At 50.8% G+C, this 13,053-nt stretch overlaps 1 protein-coding gene across 3 annotated transcripts; it reads right to left on the bottom strand.

The window, feature by feature from the left end:
* Positions 1-361: 361 nt before the first annotated feature.
* Positions 362-9,327, bottom strand: CD40LG (CD40 ligand). 3 transcript variants are annotated; one of them, XM_069867680.1, is made up of 8 exons: positions 8,994-9,327; positions 8,624-8,716; positions 5,762-6,503; positions 3,859-3,996; positions 2,886-2,931; positions 2,541-2,597; positions 2,176-2,238; positions 362-1,031 (listed from the first exon to the last, which is right to left on the bottom strand). In XM_069867680.1, the coding sequence occupies exons 3-8, from the start codon at positions 5,915-5,917 to the stop codon at positions 661-663; spliced, it is 831 nt and encodes a 276-aa protein (XP_069723781.1). In that variant the 5' UTR covers positions 5,918-6,503; positions 8,624-8,716; positions 8,994-9,327; the 3' UTR covers positions 362-660. The 3 variants fall into 3 exon arrangements, with proteins under 3 accessions (XP_069723781.1, XP_069723782.1, XP_069723780.1); XM_069867681.1 differs by lacking the exon at positions 5,762-6,503 and having other exon boundaries at positions 8,624-9,327; XM_069867679.1 differs by lacking the exons at positions 8,624-8,716; positions 8,994-9,327 and having other exon boundaries at positions 5,762-6,805.
* Positions 9,328-13,053: the final 3,726 nt, after the last annotated feature.

Raw genomic sequence — 13,053 nt, 5'->3', positions numbered from 1 at the left:
AGTGCCCCCCGGCCGCTGATCGAGGGGCCAACTCTGATGCAGGGTGATTGTCACCAAGTGTGAACCCAGCCAAGGCTGCTTGAGGGTGATAGAGAGGAATAGGTGGAATAAAAAGGGGTTCTCAAGATAAAACGAACAGTTAGGGTGGCAAGGATGCATCACCACCTGCTAGCACATAAGGAGAGCGCTTGGCTGATTGATTCCTTTAGATGAGATGTTCCTAAGCCTTTTAATGTTTTTTTTCCACTGATGTTTTGTGAGCAGATTGGTACAGGAGATACGTATGGAGTGCCCTCAGCCAGCCTACGTTGTTAGGAAAGAAACGTTGATGGTAGAGTTTGCTAAACAAAAGTTTTGTGACATAATGGGGACAAGAACCCTGGCAGCGCAGGGCAAGGTGGATCCAGACACACAAGAGCAGCACATGCCAAACCATTGGCAACCAAAGAAAAAAAACCAAACTGAAACAGACAACAGCTTCAAACTTAGTTCCATTTGTGTTCTCAGGACCCTTTGGCCCTCATCAATAAATAACAAAATATACAAATTAAGAAACAAGAAAACCGAAGAGGCAGAGGAACATAAATAGGGGAAACAGGGAAAGCCACTTTGCTCAACAAAGGTGGGCTGGATCCCCAGCTTGGGGTGGCCCCCTCCTCACTACAGCTTGAAGATGCCGAAGTAGGTGCTGCCGGGGTTGTAGTTCACTCGTGTAGAGTCTGTCACGTTAACAAAGACCATGTCACCCTCCCGGAGCTTGAAGACACCTCCCTCCCGGATGGACTGGAGGTCACAGTGAGACGTGGACGTGCTGTGTGTGTCTAGTCCCTTCAGCAAGAGTCGGTCCTCTTCCATGGGGAGATACAAATAAATATAGAGGGTGAAGGGTGCCGAATTTGCTGCCTTGGTGCAGAAGCTGACTTGGGAGTAGATGTAGTAGAGCCCTGCTTCCTTCACCTTCAGTTTCCCCTCATGGTAGGATATCCAGCTGTTGTTCATGGGGCCGTACATTGTTGTCTTCCACTCTAGCACTGTAGGGGAAAGCACGGCAGGTGAGCTGCGAGGAGGACGCGTCCAGTTTGTCAGCCTGATTTTGGGCATTGCAGCCTCTGTCTGATGTGGGATTCGGGGGTGGATCCTGCCCACCCAAGACAACATCCTCAGCCCAGGGGAACAGGGTCATCAGGTCCACGCATCCCACGGGAACATTTCCTCTGTTCCCCACTGCTGGGGTGCAGAGCCAAGCTCCAGGCAGCTGCTCCTCTCTGGGCAATTTCAACCTGCTTTATAAACTCAACAAATGCTTAAGCAGGGAGTTTTAAAATGCAGTGATCTTCTCACTTCTTTGATCTTATCTAACACTAAGCTTTCCATAGGTAGACTGAGCTCTGGGTGAAATGCTGCGTCAGAGATGGAAAGAGCAGTTGCCGATTACTGGCAGTGGCTCCAGAATTAAATCAAACGTTCTCAGATTATGAAATCCTTGAGAGACCAACCTTGCAGGTTCTTCCTTGCTCTTGCAGGATGTCCCTTAGCTCGAGCTACACTGGGGGACGCAACCATGAGAGCAATCACGGGATGCACAAATGCAAATAGAATAGGTCACGTACGTTCCTCAGGCCTAACAGAGCCATGGCTGTGAATAAGTATGACATCTTGAAAACAGTTTGCACCCATCTACGTTGTGACTGTAAGGCTGTCACCCCGCATTGCTAGCAGTAACGCTGCTGTTGAGATGATTATTGTGTCAGCAGACACAACATGCCAGCACAGCCTTCCTGCAGAAGCCATCCCAGCAAGGCATGGCCAGGAGAGCAAAAGCATCGTGTTTTGAGTGCAAAAGGAAAGCGAGAGGCTGGTTTCCTTAAATATAAAGAGAAATAGTTTTCCCCTCATAAAAAACACCATAAAGATTAAGCCATTGTGGTGAATTCCTAGGAAGGCTAATGAGGAGAGCTGGCATGGGATGTCCAGATCCTGTGAGGCACAGGTGCCTGTGGTGACGTGACGGCTGGCAGGTTTGCTGTGCTTTGAGGACTCAATTTTGTGCTGGAGTTGTATTATCCCGGTCCCTTCCCTTACAGAGCCGTGGGGCAGGATTTCAGGGTCCAGCCGGGGGGCGCGCACGGCTGCGTCCTGCTGGCCCTCTAGCAGTGTCGAGCGTGTATGGCTTACCTGAGACTGTCTTGTTGCGATCCAGACCTGCCAGGTGGGCTGCAATCGGCTGCCTCTTCTCTGCTGCAATTTGGAAAGGTCGGTGTTACCCACGCCTCGGCACCCTCTGTCCTGCCCTGGGCAGCACAGCCCCTCCGCAGGGACCGCAGCATCTCACACCCTTGGTATTTCTTCATGGGCCAAATCCAGCTTGGAGACACAGCCTCCATAGTCCCCCCCACAGCTCTGAGCGAGGCAGGGTCTGGCCTCTGCTCAACAAAGATGCTCAGTGGCTTTCAGGGTGTAGCCTCTGAGGGATTAAGCCCATGGAGGAGACTGTACCCTTGCCCACCGTGGCGACAGACCTGGATGTGCCCTCTTCTTACCTTCCGCTGGTGTTTCATTCTTGTGCATCAGATGGAGAGGCTCATGGTGCTTGTGGCCTGCAATGTGAAAAGGCCACGTATTTAATTTTGGATTCATTTTAATTTACTTCAAGCAGTGTAGCACCCAGGGCCACCTGAAACTGCCATGCTTCGTGTCCCCCCCTTGCCAGCCCCACACTGTGCACACTCCTACAGCCATGGGGATGCTCCAGACCCTGAGCTCATTCCCTGACCCTGTGCCTTGCAGGGGGCTGTTGTAGGGTGAAGGAAACCCCTTCCCAGACCAAGCTACTCCTCCTGTCCCCAGCAAATCTGAAGGTGCACTGGTAACACCAGGAAACTCACCTTTCTGCATTTCGAACTTGGGCTGCCCCTTTCTGGCTCCCTCATCCTGAAAAGACAGCAAAAAATATCGTTACGATGTACAAATCAATGGGTTTGAAAGCTTCTGTGTAAAGTCACAGCTTGGTTTGGCACTGGTTTGCCCCTACAGCCCTGTCAGCTCTCAGCAGAGGGTACCTGACACCCCAGAGCCCTCCCAGGTACCTTCCCAGCATCGTATACAGCTAACAGGCTGTTTGCAGGAGGAGTTCTGTAGAGTTTATGTTCAGTTTTACTCAATTAAAATGATTATTTGGAAAAACCATCAAAACAAACCCAGGAGAAACCCTTCTCTTGCCTTGCTGTAGATGCTGCCCAGCAAGCCAGGCAAGTCCCTGCCCCGGCAAGAAGAGATTTTCAGGACTGCTGAGCAGAGTCTGTCTCAGACACAATTTTCGGGTGTCATTGCATATTGATGCAAAGCCGAAGGTTTAGCTGAGGCATTTGGATCATTGGGCACTGATGACAAGGACGAAATATCCCTCTCCTACCTGCCCTAACCAGCACAGCCCCTCCTAAACAGGGAATTCAAGGGCTGAGCAGGCTGTGAGCACCTCATCCCTGGCTGGGCAGCTCTCAGACACGCCAGCAGGACATTGCAGAGTAGATTGGCTCTTTTGCACACAAACACATCCAGCTGGAGGTGCCATCCCAGAGCCCGCGGGGTGACGCTTGCACAGCATCCTCCTCCTCCTCTCTGGCTGCCAGGAACCATGCCGCCTGGCCCAAGCTGGATGACTTCTTTTTCAATGATATCAATATAATGTAAAAAGACAGTGTAAAAAGAATATAGTGTAAAAAAAAAAGGCATGTGCTGTGCAGCCCCAAGGTAAAAGACATCCATGGTTTTAAACAACCCCTGGGCTGAAGCTGTGTGTGCACCTGAGAGCCCCCCTCCACCTTCAGCAGGGTTTTTATCCACCTAACAGCAGTGTACCTTGCACTGGATGTCCTGGAAGCCCTTTAAAATCTTTTCACAGTCCAATAACGTTGACTTCTGACCTTCTGCTGTCTGACACTTCTGTACTTTCTTCAGGAAGACGTAATCTTCATTGAAGCTTAGCACTTCTTCCATCTGCCGGTGGGGTAGAGAAAAGAGAGTGACTGGAATGTTAGTTGGAAACCTGGGATGACTGGCAGCAGAGCCACGCTCTTTTCCTGCCAGTAATGAATTGCAGCCTGCAGAGCCCAATGTTGCTTGTTCAGCATCGGGATGAGCTGCAGGTACCAAGCGCTCCCAGCAGCCAGCAGGAATCGCATCCATGGGCTGACCCTGGCTGGCAACGCTGGATGAGAGGAGGACTGCTCAGGATCCCTCCCCATTTTCTATCATCTTGACGATGAATTGAGATTTCCCGCTCTGCCTTTTCCAAAAGGCAAATATCCACCTGCCTGCATTTACAGGCAGCAAGACAGAAGTCTCAGCAAGTGGCTCAGGGCTCACTGTTGCTGCCCCGGTAGCCAAAGAGCTGATGTGCTCACTCAGACCCGAGCTGCTGTGCCCGTGCAGGATGGCTTTTCATTTTTTTGGCCAGCTTATTGAGTAATAGAGCTGCCAAGAGACCAAAATGACTTGTGGGTCAGGTCTGAATTCTGCCAAAAGCTTCAGATTAAAAAAAGTCAGAAAACCATAAAAAACAATAAGTGTAAATATACATAGATAAAAATACTTTTTTTTTTAAAGAAAATCACACCTGTTTTTTTTTTGTAAAAACCTAACATTTGGCTAAACAGTAAAGGGTAGTGCAGATGGACGTGAGGACATAGCCTAGCAGAGCACTGATGTGGAGGGTCAGGGCTGAAGCCCTGCTGTGAGCTCTAGAGGCAGCTGAAATTCTTCTGTCACCAGTGACTGCGTTTTAGCTGCCCCTGAGCCTCTGCCACCGTCCCATGCAGTTGTGTTTTGCTCTGCCAGGAACTTTCTGCTCCCCCCTTCTCCCCAGGCTGCAACCTCCATGAAGCAGAGTCCCCTTCCCTCCTTCTGACTTTTAAGCCCATCTAGCTCAGGTTTGCTCTCCACGCTTTAAAGTCAGAAGTCAATTAAATTTCGATTTAAGTTGAGACAACATGCTTAAAAATCAGTAGTGATGATCTTATCACTGTATCTGGTAAGGATAACGTATTCTGGGGTTGAGACATGTTTTACTTCTTTAGCTTGTGGTCTTTTCTGCTTTGCAGGAAAGTAACTTTAGATCAGTGATTTCAAGCCTTGTGCAATGTGGCTGCAGTCACAACAACCCCAAAACAAGCTTTTCAATCTTTAATTTTTTGGCAAATATCACTCCAAGTACAGCACAGGATCACTGGCACTTTGTCTCTTCAGAAAAAAAGACAAATACTAAGATTCACTCTTTTCTTCCCTGAACAGAAAGGCAGCATCTAAAGTGAGAGGCTGGTAAAGTTCATACATGCAAACACTAAAAAGATTCTAATTTCTGGACTCTCCACCCTCACGATTAGTGTCACAGTGCGGCGAAGTGCTATAGCAACAGAAAAACCACCACCAAGCCTAAAATAGCCACTTGTGTGTTTAAGCTACACTCTCTACTCCCCAGACTGACCACCAGCTGCCAGGGTTGCTATTAACAACCCTTCTTGATTGATCCATTCTCGTTTTGTTAGTGAAGGGAACAGATCTCTTCCTCAGCGTACATCTTAGTGGCAAATTAAAACAGAAATGAGAACATAGGTGTAATAAATACCACTCTTGCATCCATCCAGTGGCCAGCACCATCTTCTACCATGTTCATCCATTCATCCATTTGGTGAGCACATCTCACCACGGCTGGAGGCAAATCTCAATACCAATCTGGCGGAGATAACCTTATTTCTCCACTTACCTTATCCATCTTCATGTGAAGATACAAACAGAAGAGTACGGTCCCAATTGTCTGTGCTAAAATAAATACAGCGAGGAAGCCTATGAGCATTTTCATGGTGCTGGGAGAGGTGCTACTGATGGGTCGGGGTGTTGCAGGGCTATAGGGTTCGTCCATCCTCTGTGCACGTTGCTGGGTCTCCGTCAAATGCGCTGCTTGCAAGTAGCATGAGAACTATTGCCTGAGCACCCGCTGCTCAAGGGATACAGGTTGCAGCAACCTACACTTCCTGGAAAAAACTCTTCATAGTGGGTAGGTTTGTTCACTACCGTCTCCCACAACAAAAAAAAAAGATTGCTTAGACTTTCTTCTCTAGTGCACTTCCATGCTTTTTCCTACCGTTCTACCAGAAGCAGAGAGAGGTTCTTATTCCATATATTCATATTTGCCCACAAAACCCTCCAAACTACGCCCCAGTGTTTTTTTCCCTGCTGTGGATTAAAGTTTAATGGTGAGCTGTCTTCAAAGAAATGAAGATCATGACTATACGGACAGAGATGTTGAACAGCACTGTGGGCTACTAAGGGCTAGGAAGCACTCTGAAAGTCAGTTGCCTCTCAAAAGGGGAAGAAATGCTTTTTGTCCTCTGTTTCCTTCATGAGAAGGATGATTTGGCAGTGGAGGCACTTGGCTGAGGTAGGCAAGTTGTGCTGTTTTCTGACCTTACCTTGTGCTCCCTATTGGTGAAGTCTCTGCCTAGGTCCTGGAGAAAGGACCATCTCTACGGGCTCTGCAACCCCAGTGTGAGCACAGATTTCATTGTCCTTGACAGACAGAAGGACTTTGGGTCTTGGTGCTTGGCCGCCATTTTTGAGAGACAAGTTTTAAACGGTTTTCTTGGTACCCTGGTGAGACTCTCACTGGGTACCCAAGGGCACAAGCCATCTCAGACCTTGAGCCCACTTGCCCACGATACCTACCTCTACATATCTGGGTACGAAGAGGGTTGTTGGGGATTCTGGGTGCTCCTGCCAGCTGCTGACCTACCAGAGTCACCTTTGAGTAACTTTGGCAGCCCACGTCCCCTCCATGCCCCCATGTCTCTCAAGCAGGGAGGCTGGGGCTGCCCCTAAGCTCTTCATGCATCTGATACATGGGCAGTTATGCATTGCCAATAAAATAATTTAGGGTAAAAGTAGAGGAGTCCTCACTGCTTGTAACAGACCTCCTTTTCTCCATGTAAAGAGAATAAATCTGGGTTTCTGCTGGGGTGCAGAGGAGAAGGACTGTGACGATGTACTGTGAGGAGGGCTGAAGAGCTGTTTTGAAGGCAATCATCAAGTAAAGTTGTTTTGAAAGTAGCATGCCAAAGGTAATGCTCTTATCAGATGTGCACGAAGCAAATAAAAGGCTGGATCCTGCTAGAAGCAGCAGGGTGCTGAGCAGCACCCTGCTCAGAGCACTGCAGGATGGAGTCCAGCATTCGCTTTTGCTCTCTACCCACTCTTGCATCCTGTCCTGTGTGGTTAGGGCGCTGTGAGCTGCAAATGCAAAAGCTGATAACAAAACATGAACATCTCTGCAACCAAGTTAAGTGTCTGACCTCGGCAGGTCGCACTGTTCCTAAATATAGCATCCAAGTCACAAGTGTGGGATGGCACCAGGGCCTTCGTGGGCAGCAATTCAGCAGCCGGGCAGAGGACAGACAGCCCAGGGCTGAGGCTTTGCTGCTACCTTGGAGCCACATAACCCTTCTGTGACAAGAGGAGATGTGGGACAGAGCAGTCAGCTCCAAGACCAACCCCTCAGTGTCACTTCTGCCTTCTAGAGGAGCGAATGGTCCCTGGGATCTCTGCCCCTGGGTGCCTGTGCCCTGATGGCAGCCCACACCCTTGCCATCCAAAGGTTCTTCATGTCACTGGGGCTTCCCAGCCCCCACAGGAGCATCCTCCTGGCAGGAGCGGTGTGACCCAAATGGTGCTGGGGATGTGCCGAGTTGACTGGCAAAAGGGAGTTCCCTGGCATCAGCAGGGATTTGGACACGGACCAAGCCCACGTTCAGCCTAGGGGCACAGCCAAGCCACTGCTTTTATTCCTTTTCATCTTAAAATTTGCATTATCTGTAGAAAGGCCAGTCCTGGCCTCCTCAACAGGTTTCACGCTGAGTTCCTACACAGCATCCCTGCCATGGTGAGCTTGTCACAGGCAAAAAAGTCATTTTGTGAGGGACATCTCTTGGCTTGTATCAGAAACGGCGTGACCAGCAGGTCCAGGGAGGTTCTTCTCCCTCTGTACTCGGCACTGGTGAGACTGCTCCTCGAATCCTGGGGTCAGTTCTGGGCCCCTCACCACAAGAAGGATGTTGAGGCTCTGGAGCGAGTCCAGAGAAGAGCAACAAAGCTGGGGAAGGGGCTGGAGAACAGGCCTAATAAGGAACGGCTGAGAGAGCTGGGGGTGTTTAGCCTGGAGAAGAGGAGGCTGAGGGGAGACCTCATTGCTCTCTACAACTACCTGAAAGGAGGTTGTGGAGAGGAGGGAGCTGGCCTCTTCTCCCAAGGGACAGGGGACAGGACAGAGGGAATGGCCTCAAGCTCTGCCAGGGGAGGTTCAGGCTTAACATTAGGAAAAAATTTTTCACAGAAAGGATCATTGGGCACTGGCAGAGGCTGCCCAGGGAGGGGGTTGATTCACCTTCCCTGGAGGTGTTTAAGGCACGGGTGGACGAGGTGCTGAGGGACATGGTTTAGTGTTTGATAGGAATGGTTGGACTCGATGATCCGGTGGGTCTCTTCCAACCTGGTTATTCTATGATTCTATGATTCTATATAGTTGAAGGCCATGAGGCCGCGGCAGGGCACGGCACCTGCTCCCCGATATCCTCACCTCATGCCTCAACCCCATGGTGCTCACCATCATTTTTCAGGGCTTTTCAGAGTTTCCTCTGAATGTAACAGTCACGTTGGGGGTAGCCTCTACCTGAGAAACAAAACAACATGAGAAGTCGTCACTTCACACTTTCCCCGAATCCTGAGTGTCGGGACTGAGAGGCAACATGAAACTGCAACGATGAGCATTGCAGAGAGCAGCAAGTGAGGTTTTGCACAACTATTCCCGAGCCCTGGCTGTCCCCGGCAGATGAAACCTTTTCAAAGCCATTTCTGAAATAGCCACTCGTCACCATTTCGCTGAAATGAGAAGAACCTGCAGGTAATGCCGGAAACCCCAAGTGCATCACCAGCCCCGTCACACGTACCTTGCCGGGGAAGCTGGAGCTGGCGGCAGCCTCGGCGGGGCTGCCCAATTCGATGAGGAGAATGGGGAAAGGCTCCAGTTTTGGGTACCCAACATAAAACATCACCATAGGGCTGGCCAACGTGTGCTGCAAACCAGGAAACTGAGAGTCACTAGTCACCGGCACCGTAACGGGAGAAACCGTGTGGAAAATATGACAGCAGGAATCCTGGCAGAGGTTCATCAGTGGGGAGGGCAGGCTGGCAGCTCCTTTTCAGGAAACCATTGCTCCACAGTAATCTGGACCCTTACTGCCCTGGCTGACAAGGAGAAAGCCCTCGGGAGCTGTTTCCTCCACCCCAACACCACCAGGTTCTGTGGGTTCTCCAGCTCAAGCCAGGAATTGATAGTAGTAGCACCAAGAGACACCAGTTGAGCTCTGGGGAAGGCAGAGCCCCATCAGGCCACCTCACCCTTGCTGTTCAGAGCCAAGAAGATGGACAGAGTTGCCACAGGGTGTGCAGTGGTGGTGACCCACAGGGACATAGCCTGTTGCCCACTCATGGCTTCACGTGGTTGGGAGAAAGACTCGAAATCCTCAACACACATTATCCCCTGCCAGGACCATGGCTGCACATCTTTGACCACTTAGCAGCTGAAGGAACATGGAAGGGGGCAAAGCAGAGGGTGGACACAACCCTGGGGAAAGGGGAATGATGGGCAAGGAAGGGAGGACACAGCACCAGAGAGGAGAGTCTGCCTGTATGGGATAACCCTAGGGAAGGTGAAGCCACATCTTCACCTGGTGACGAACCCACCAACGGGAAACCAACAGGGTTTTCTTTAACACCTCTAAATCTTCTAAACCCAACTATGACCATGTATTTGTGAACCCAACCTGGCACTGTTCCTTCAGCCAGATAACCCTCGGGTAAGACAATGGGAAAATGTGATCCATCACTTGCATTCCTATTGACCTAGTTGTGGTATTTCCGCTGATCAGCAAATTGTCTCCATTTGTACTCAGTGTTCAGAGTTTTGTTTACTGAGAAAATATCCGGTTGCCTGCCCGGGTGATCTGTCAAAGGCTGGGAGAATTTCTGAAGGCAGCAAGGTGAAAGCTGATGAGAAGAGAGTGAATATTTTTGGGTGCCTGCTGTGGTTTCATGACTAGCTCTTTAAAATGTGCTGCTTACCCCACATGCTCTTTACAATTAACAAAAGCTGGGTGCTGTGCAGTACTAAGAATGATACAGTAAATACAATAAAAAGAAGATATTATTCTGAGTCACAAAGAGTTTACCTGTGATGCTATGGGAGGGATGCAGAAGGGAACCTATGAGAGAAAGCTATATTAAGTCCCTTCAGCACAGGGCCAGGGGCAGAAAGGAAATTCAAGCTTTTCCACCATTTGCTTTTTCACTTCTTTTGATTTTTCCCTCTCATGCATCCTCTGAGCTTTTGTATCTCCGGGACAACCCCATCACCAGAGAGGAAGAGACAAGAGACACAGCCAGAACACCACAGAAAACATCACCAGCATCCGGAGAAGGAAAAGTTGCGTTGCAGTTTCCGTTCATTTTTACGTTGATATGAATGAGAGAAAGCTCTTGAAGTCCAGAGCAGCAAGAAGCAGCCTCAGGCATAGAATAAGTTGCCAATATTTGTGATGGCCACATCTCTCTGTGGAAGAAAAGAACAGAAGATGGTTGTTGTAGCCACTATGGTAACAGCAGGATTCAGTCCCATTGCTTGCCATGGCCATCAGCCATTGAGACATCCATAGAATAATAGAATAACCAGGTTGGAAGAGACCCACCAGATCATCGAGTCCAGCCATGCAGGCATCAGCAGAAGTTTCAATCTCCAGCAGATGCCTCAGGCTCCTGCTGCCCAGCAGGGAGATCAGAGCAGGGTATAGAGCACCATCTCAACTGCGTTTTCCTCAGAGATGCAAAGGGACGCCTGCCCCTTCTCCACCACCCTCCAGAGCAGCAAAAAGCAACGGGAGGCAGCTGCAGGGGATGACACTGAACTGCTGCTGTCCCTCTGAACTGCCGTGCTGTACCACCCATGGATGCGTCCCGAGCCAGCCTTTCCAAAGGCGATGGAGGTGGGTGGCGAGCAGGGAAAGGCAGACCAACAAGCCCCAGCGGTGCCACAGATGATGAAGGAAGGGCTCTTGCACCACATCTTGGGGGCGATGCCAGCCTTGCTGTGCTGAGGCACAGAGAGCACCCAGACTCTAAAGTGCTGATGCTAAGCCGTGCTGATGCTAAGCCTTTCTGAAGCTGTGAAACCGCAAATCGCACTAGAAACTTCTTGCTGGGGCAGCCGTACCTACTTCTCCCGGCCTCCTAAAAATAGATCCTGGCACGGGGAGCATCGCAGCCCCTGCTCAGGCAAACAAGCCCCTGCTGCTTGAGTCACAGCAGGTGGGAGCGGGAGCATCCCGTGTGTTCCCCCGCACTTGGCTGGATGCTGAAAGCGGCACAGGGTGCGGGGGCCTGCAACCATCAAAGCTGCAGCGAAACAGCCCAGTGAGGCTCTGCCCTTTCATGTTGCAAAGGGAGAGGGCAGAAGCAGGGAAAAGCAGAAGGCGCGGGAGGCTGCGAGGCTGCCTCCCCCAGCACGGCACGAGGAGGTGGGTGGGGAGGGTCCCAACATCACGTTTGCATCGCTCCTTCCTCCCCCACCTGCCCTGTCAGGACGAGATTCAGTCAGGACTGCATCTTCTGCATCCTCACGAACAAAACAAAAGGAGGAGAAGGCGGATGCCACCGTTCCTCCCTACACTGCAGGCTCCAAGCCCTTGCCTTGTCACAGCAGGGCCACCCAAACACCAGCTCCCACCATGCCACGAGGCTCCCCAGCGACGTGGGTGGGAAACGCCTGTAGGTCAAGGTTTGCGTAGAGCCCCTACGGAGTTTTTCACTGCTCTGGGCCAATGTTCAGGAGGGGATGCCACGTGCAGCCCTGGGCTGGATAGGACCCCAAGGATTTTGGGGGGTCCTGTAACGGGTGAGATGCAACCGGGATCAGCTGCTACCCTGCACAACCTTTCCTTCCATAGCCAGAGGTCTGTAGGGAGCCCTCGTGCTGCCTGAGCCCCAGGCTGGCCCTGGTTACCCCTCGGGGCTGCATGGCACTGACATGTCTCGCAGCAAATTATCTGTACCCTGATTGGAAATTACCGAGAGATGGGCAATCTTCCAGCGCTGATTTGGCAACCACTAATTTAATCTTCTGCCTTTCACTCCTGCAGTAAACGACGCTCCCCCTGCCAAGACAATATTAATGCAAATTACTCATCTCTTTCAAAACCTTACACACAGCGACCTCCACAACACTCTCATCAAGAGGGCTTTCTTCACCAGTACTAGAATCACTTCCACAGCTCTTCACTGCATCCCCTTTCAGTCTTGACTGTCATTTCTCTCCTTTCTCTCTGTTGACCTCTGAAGTGCCTGGGATGCTGTGCTCATCCCCCAGGATCACTGGGCTCTCGCTTTGGGTCATGCACAGCCCCAAGGTGAGCACAAGAAAGTGATGCTGCTGGCAGGAGCTCAGGCAGCAAGGGTGAGCCACCGAAAGGGTAAGGGGCAGACAGGGAATACTGCCCTGACCTGAGGGCTTTGGGGAGAAAATCCTCAGCCCCTGTCCAGGAGAAACCATCTCCATGGAGAAGGCAGCTCCTGGGGTAGGAAGGGTCTGTGCTGAGGTGGAAATCCTGACCAAGATGATGCGCACACAACTGGAGGCAGCAAAACGGATATTGAATCGCTTGCAAAGTGATGCAGAGGCAGAGCAGCACAGCCTTTAATAGATAATGCAACAACAACCCACAGTCCTTTGTCTCGGCATAAACCATGATGCTGAGCCAGGCACGTGGGTGTTGCAAGGAGCCCTCTCCCTGCTCAGTGCCAGCTCCCCACAGCAGGAACATCTGCTCCAACAGTTGGTTTGCAGCAGCCCCAGGCTCAGCTTGCTGCTGGGCCAGGCTGCAATGGCTTGAGCTTTGGGGCATCACCTTACTAACAAATCCACCATAAAATCGTTGTGAGCCTGCAAGAGACATGGCA

This window comes from Phaenicophaeus curvirostris, chromosome 13, assembly GCF_032191515.1.
Source record: "Phaenicophaeus curvirostris isolate KB17595 chromosome 13, BPBGC_Pcur_1.0, whole genome shotgun sequence".
Classification (NCBI taxonomy): domain Eukaryota; kingdom Metazoa; phylum Chordata; class Aves; order Cuculiformes; family Cuculidae; genus Phaenicophaeus; species Phaenicophaeus curvirostris.
Note: the sequence above shows the minus strand (reverse complement) of the source record. Positions and strands in the feature narration are given on the sequence as shown.

Coding starts and splice junctions, on each gene's coding strand:
- CD40LG (XM_069867680.1), bottom strand. CDS start 5,917: ATGGACGAACCCTATAGCCCTGCAACACCCCGACCCATCAGTAGCACC. Junction 3,997..5,761: donor TTCACATGAAGATGGATAAG/GTAAGTGGAGAA, acceptor CCCCACCGGCAG/ATGGAAGAAGTGCTAAGCTT. Junction 1,032..2,175: donor TCGCAACAAGACAGTCTCAG/GTAAGCCATACA, acceptor TTTCCCCTACAG/TGCTAGAGTGGAAGACAACA.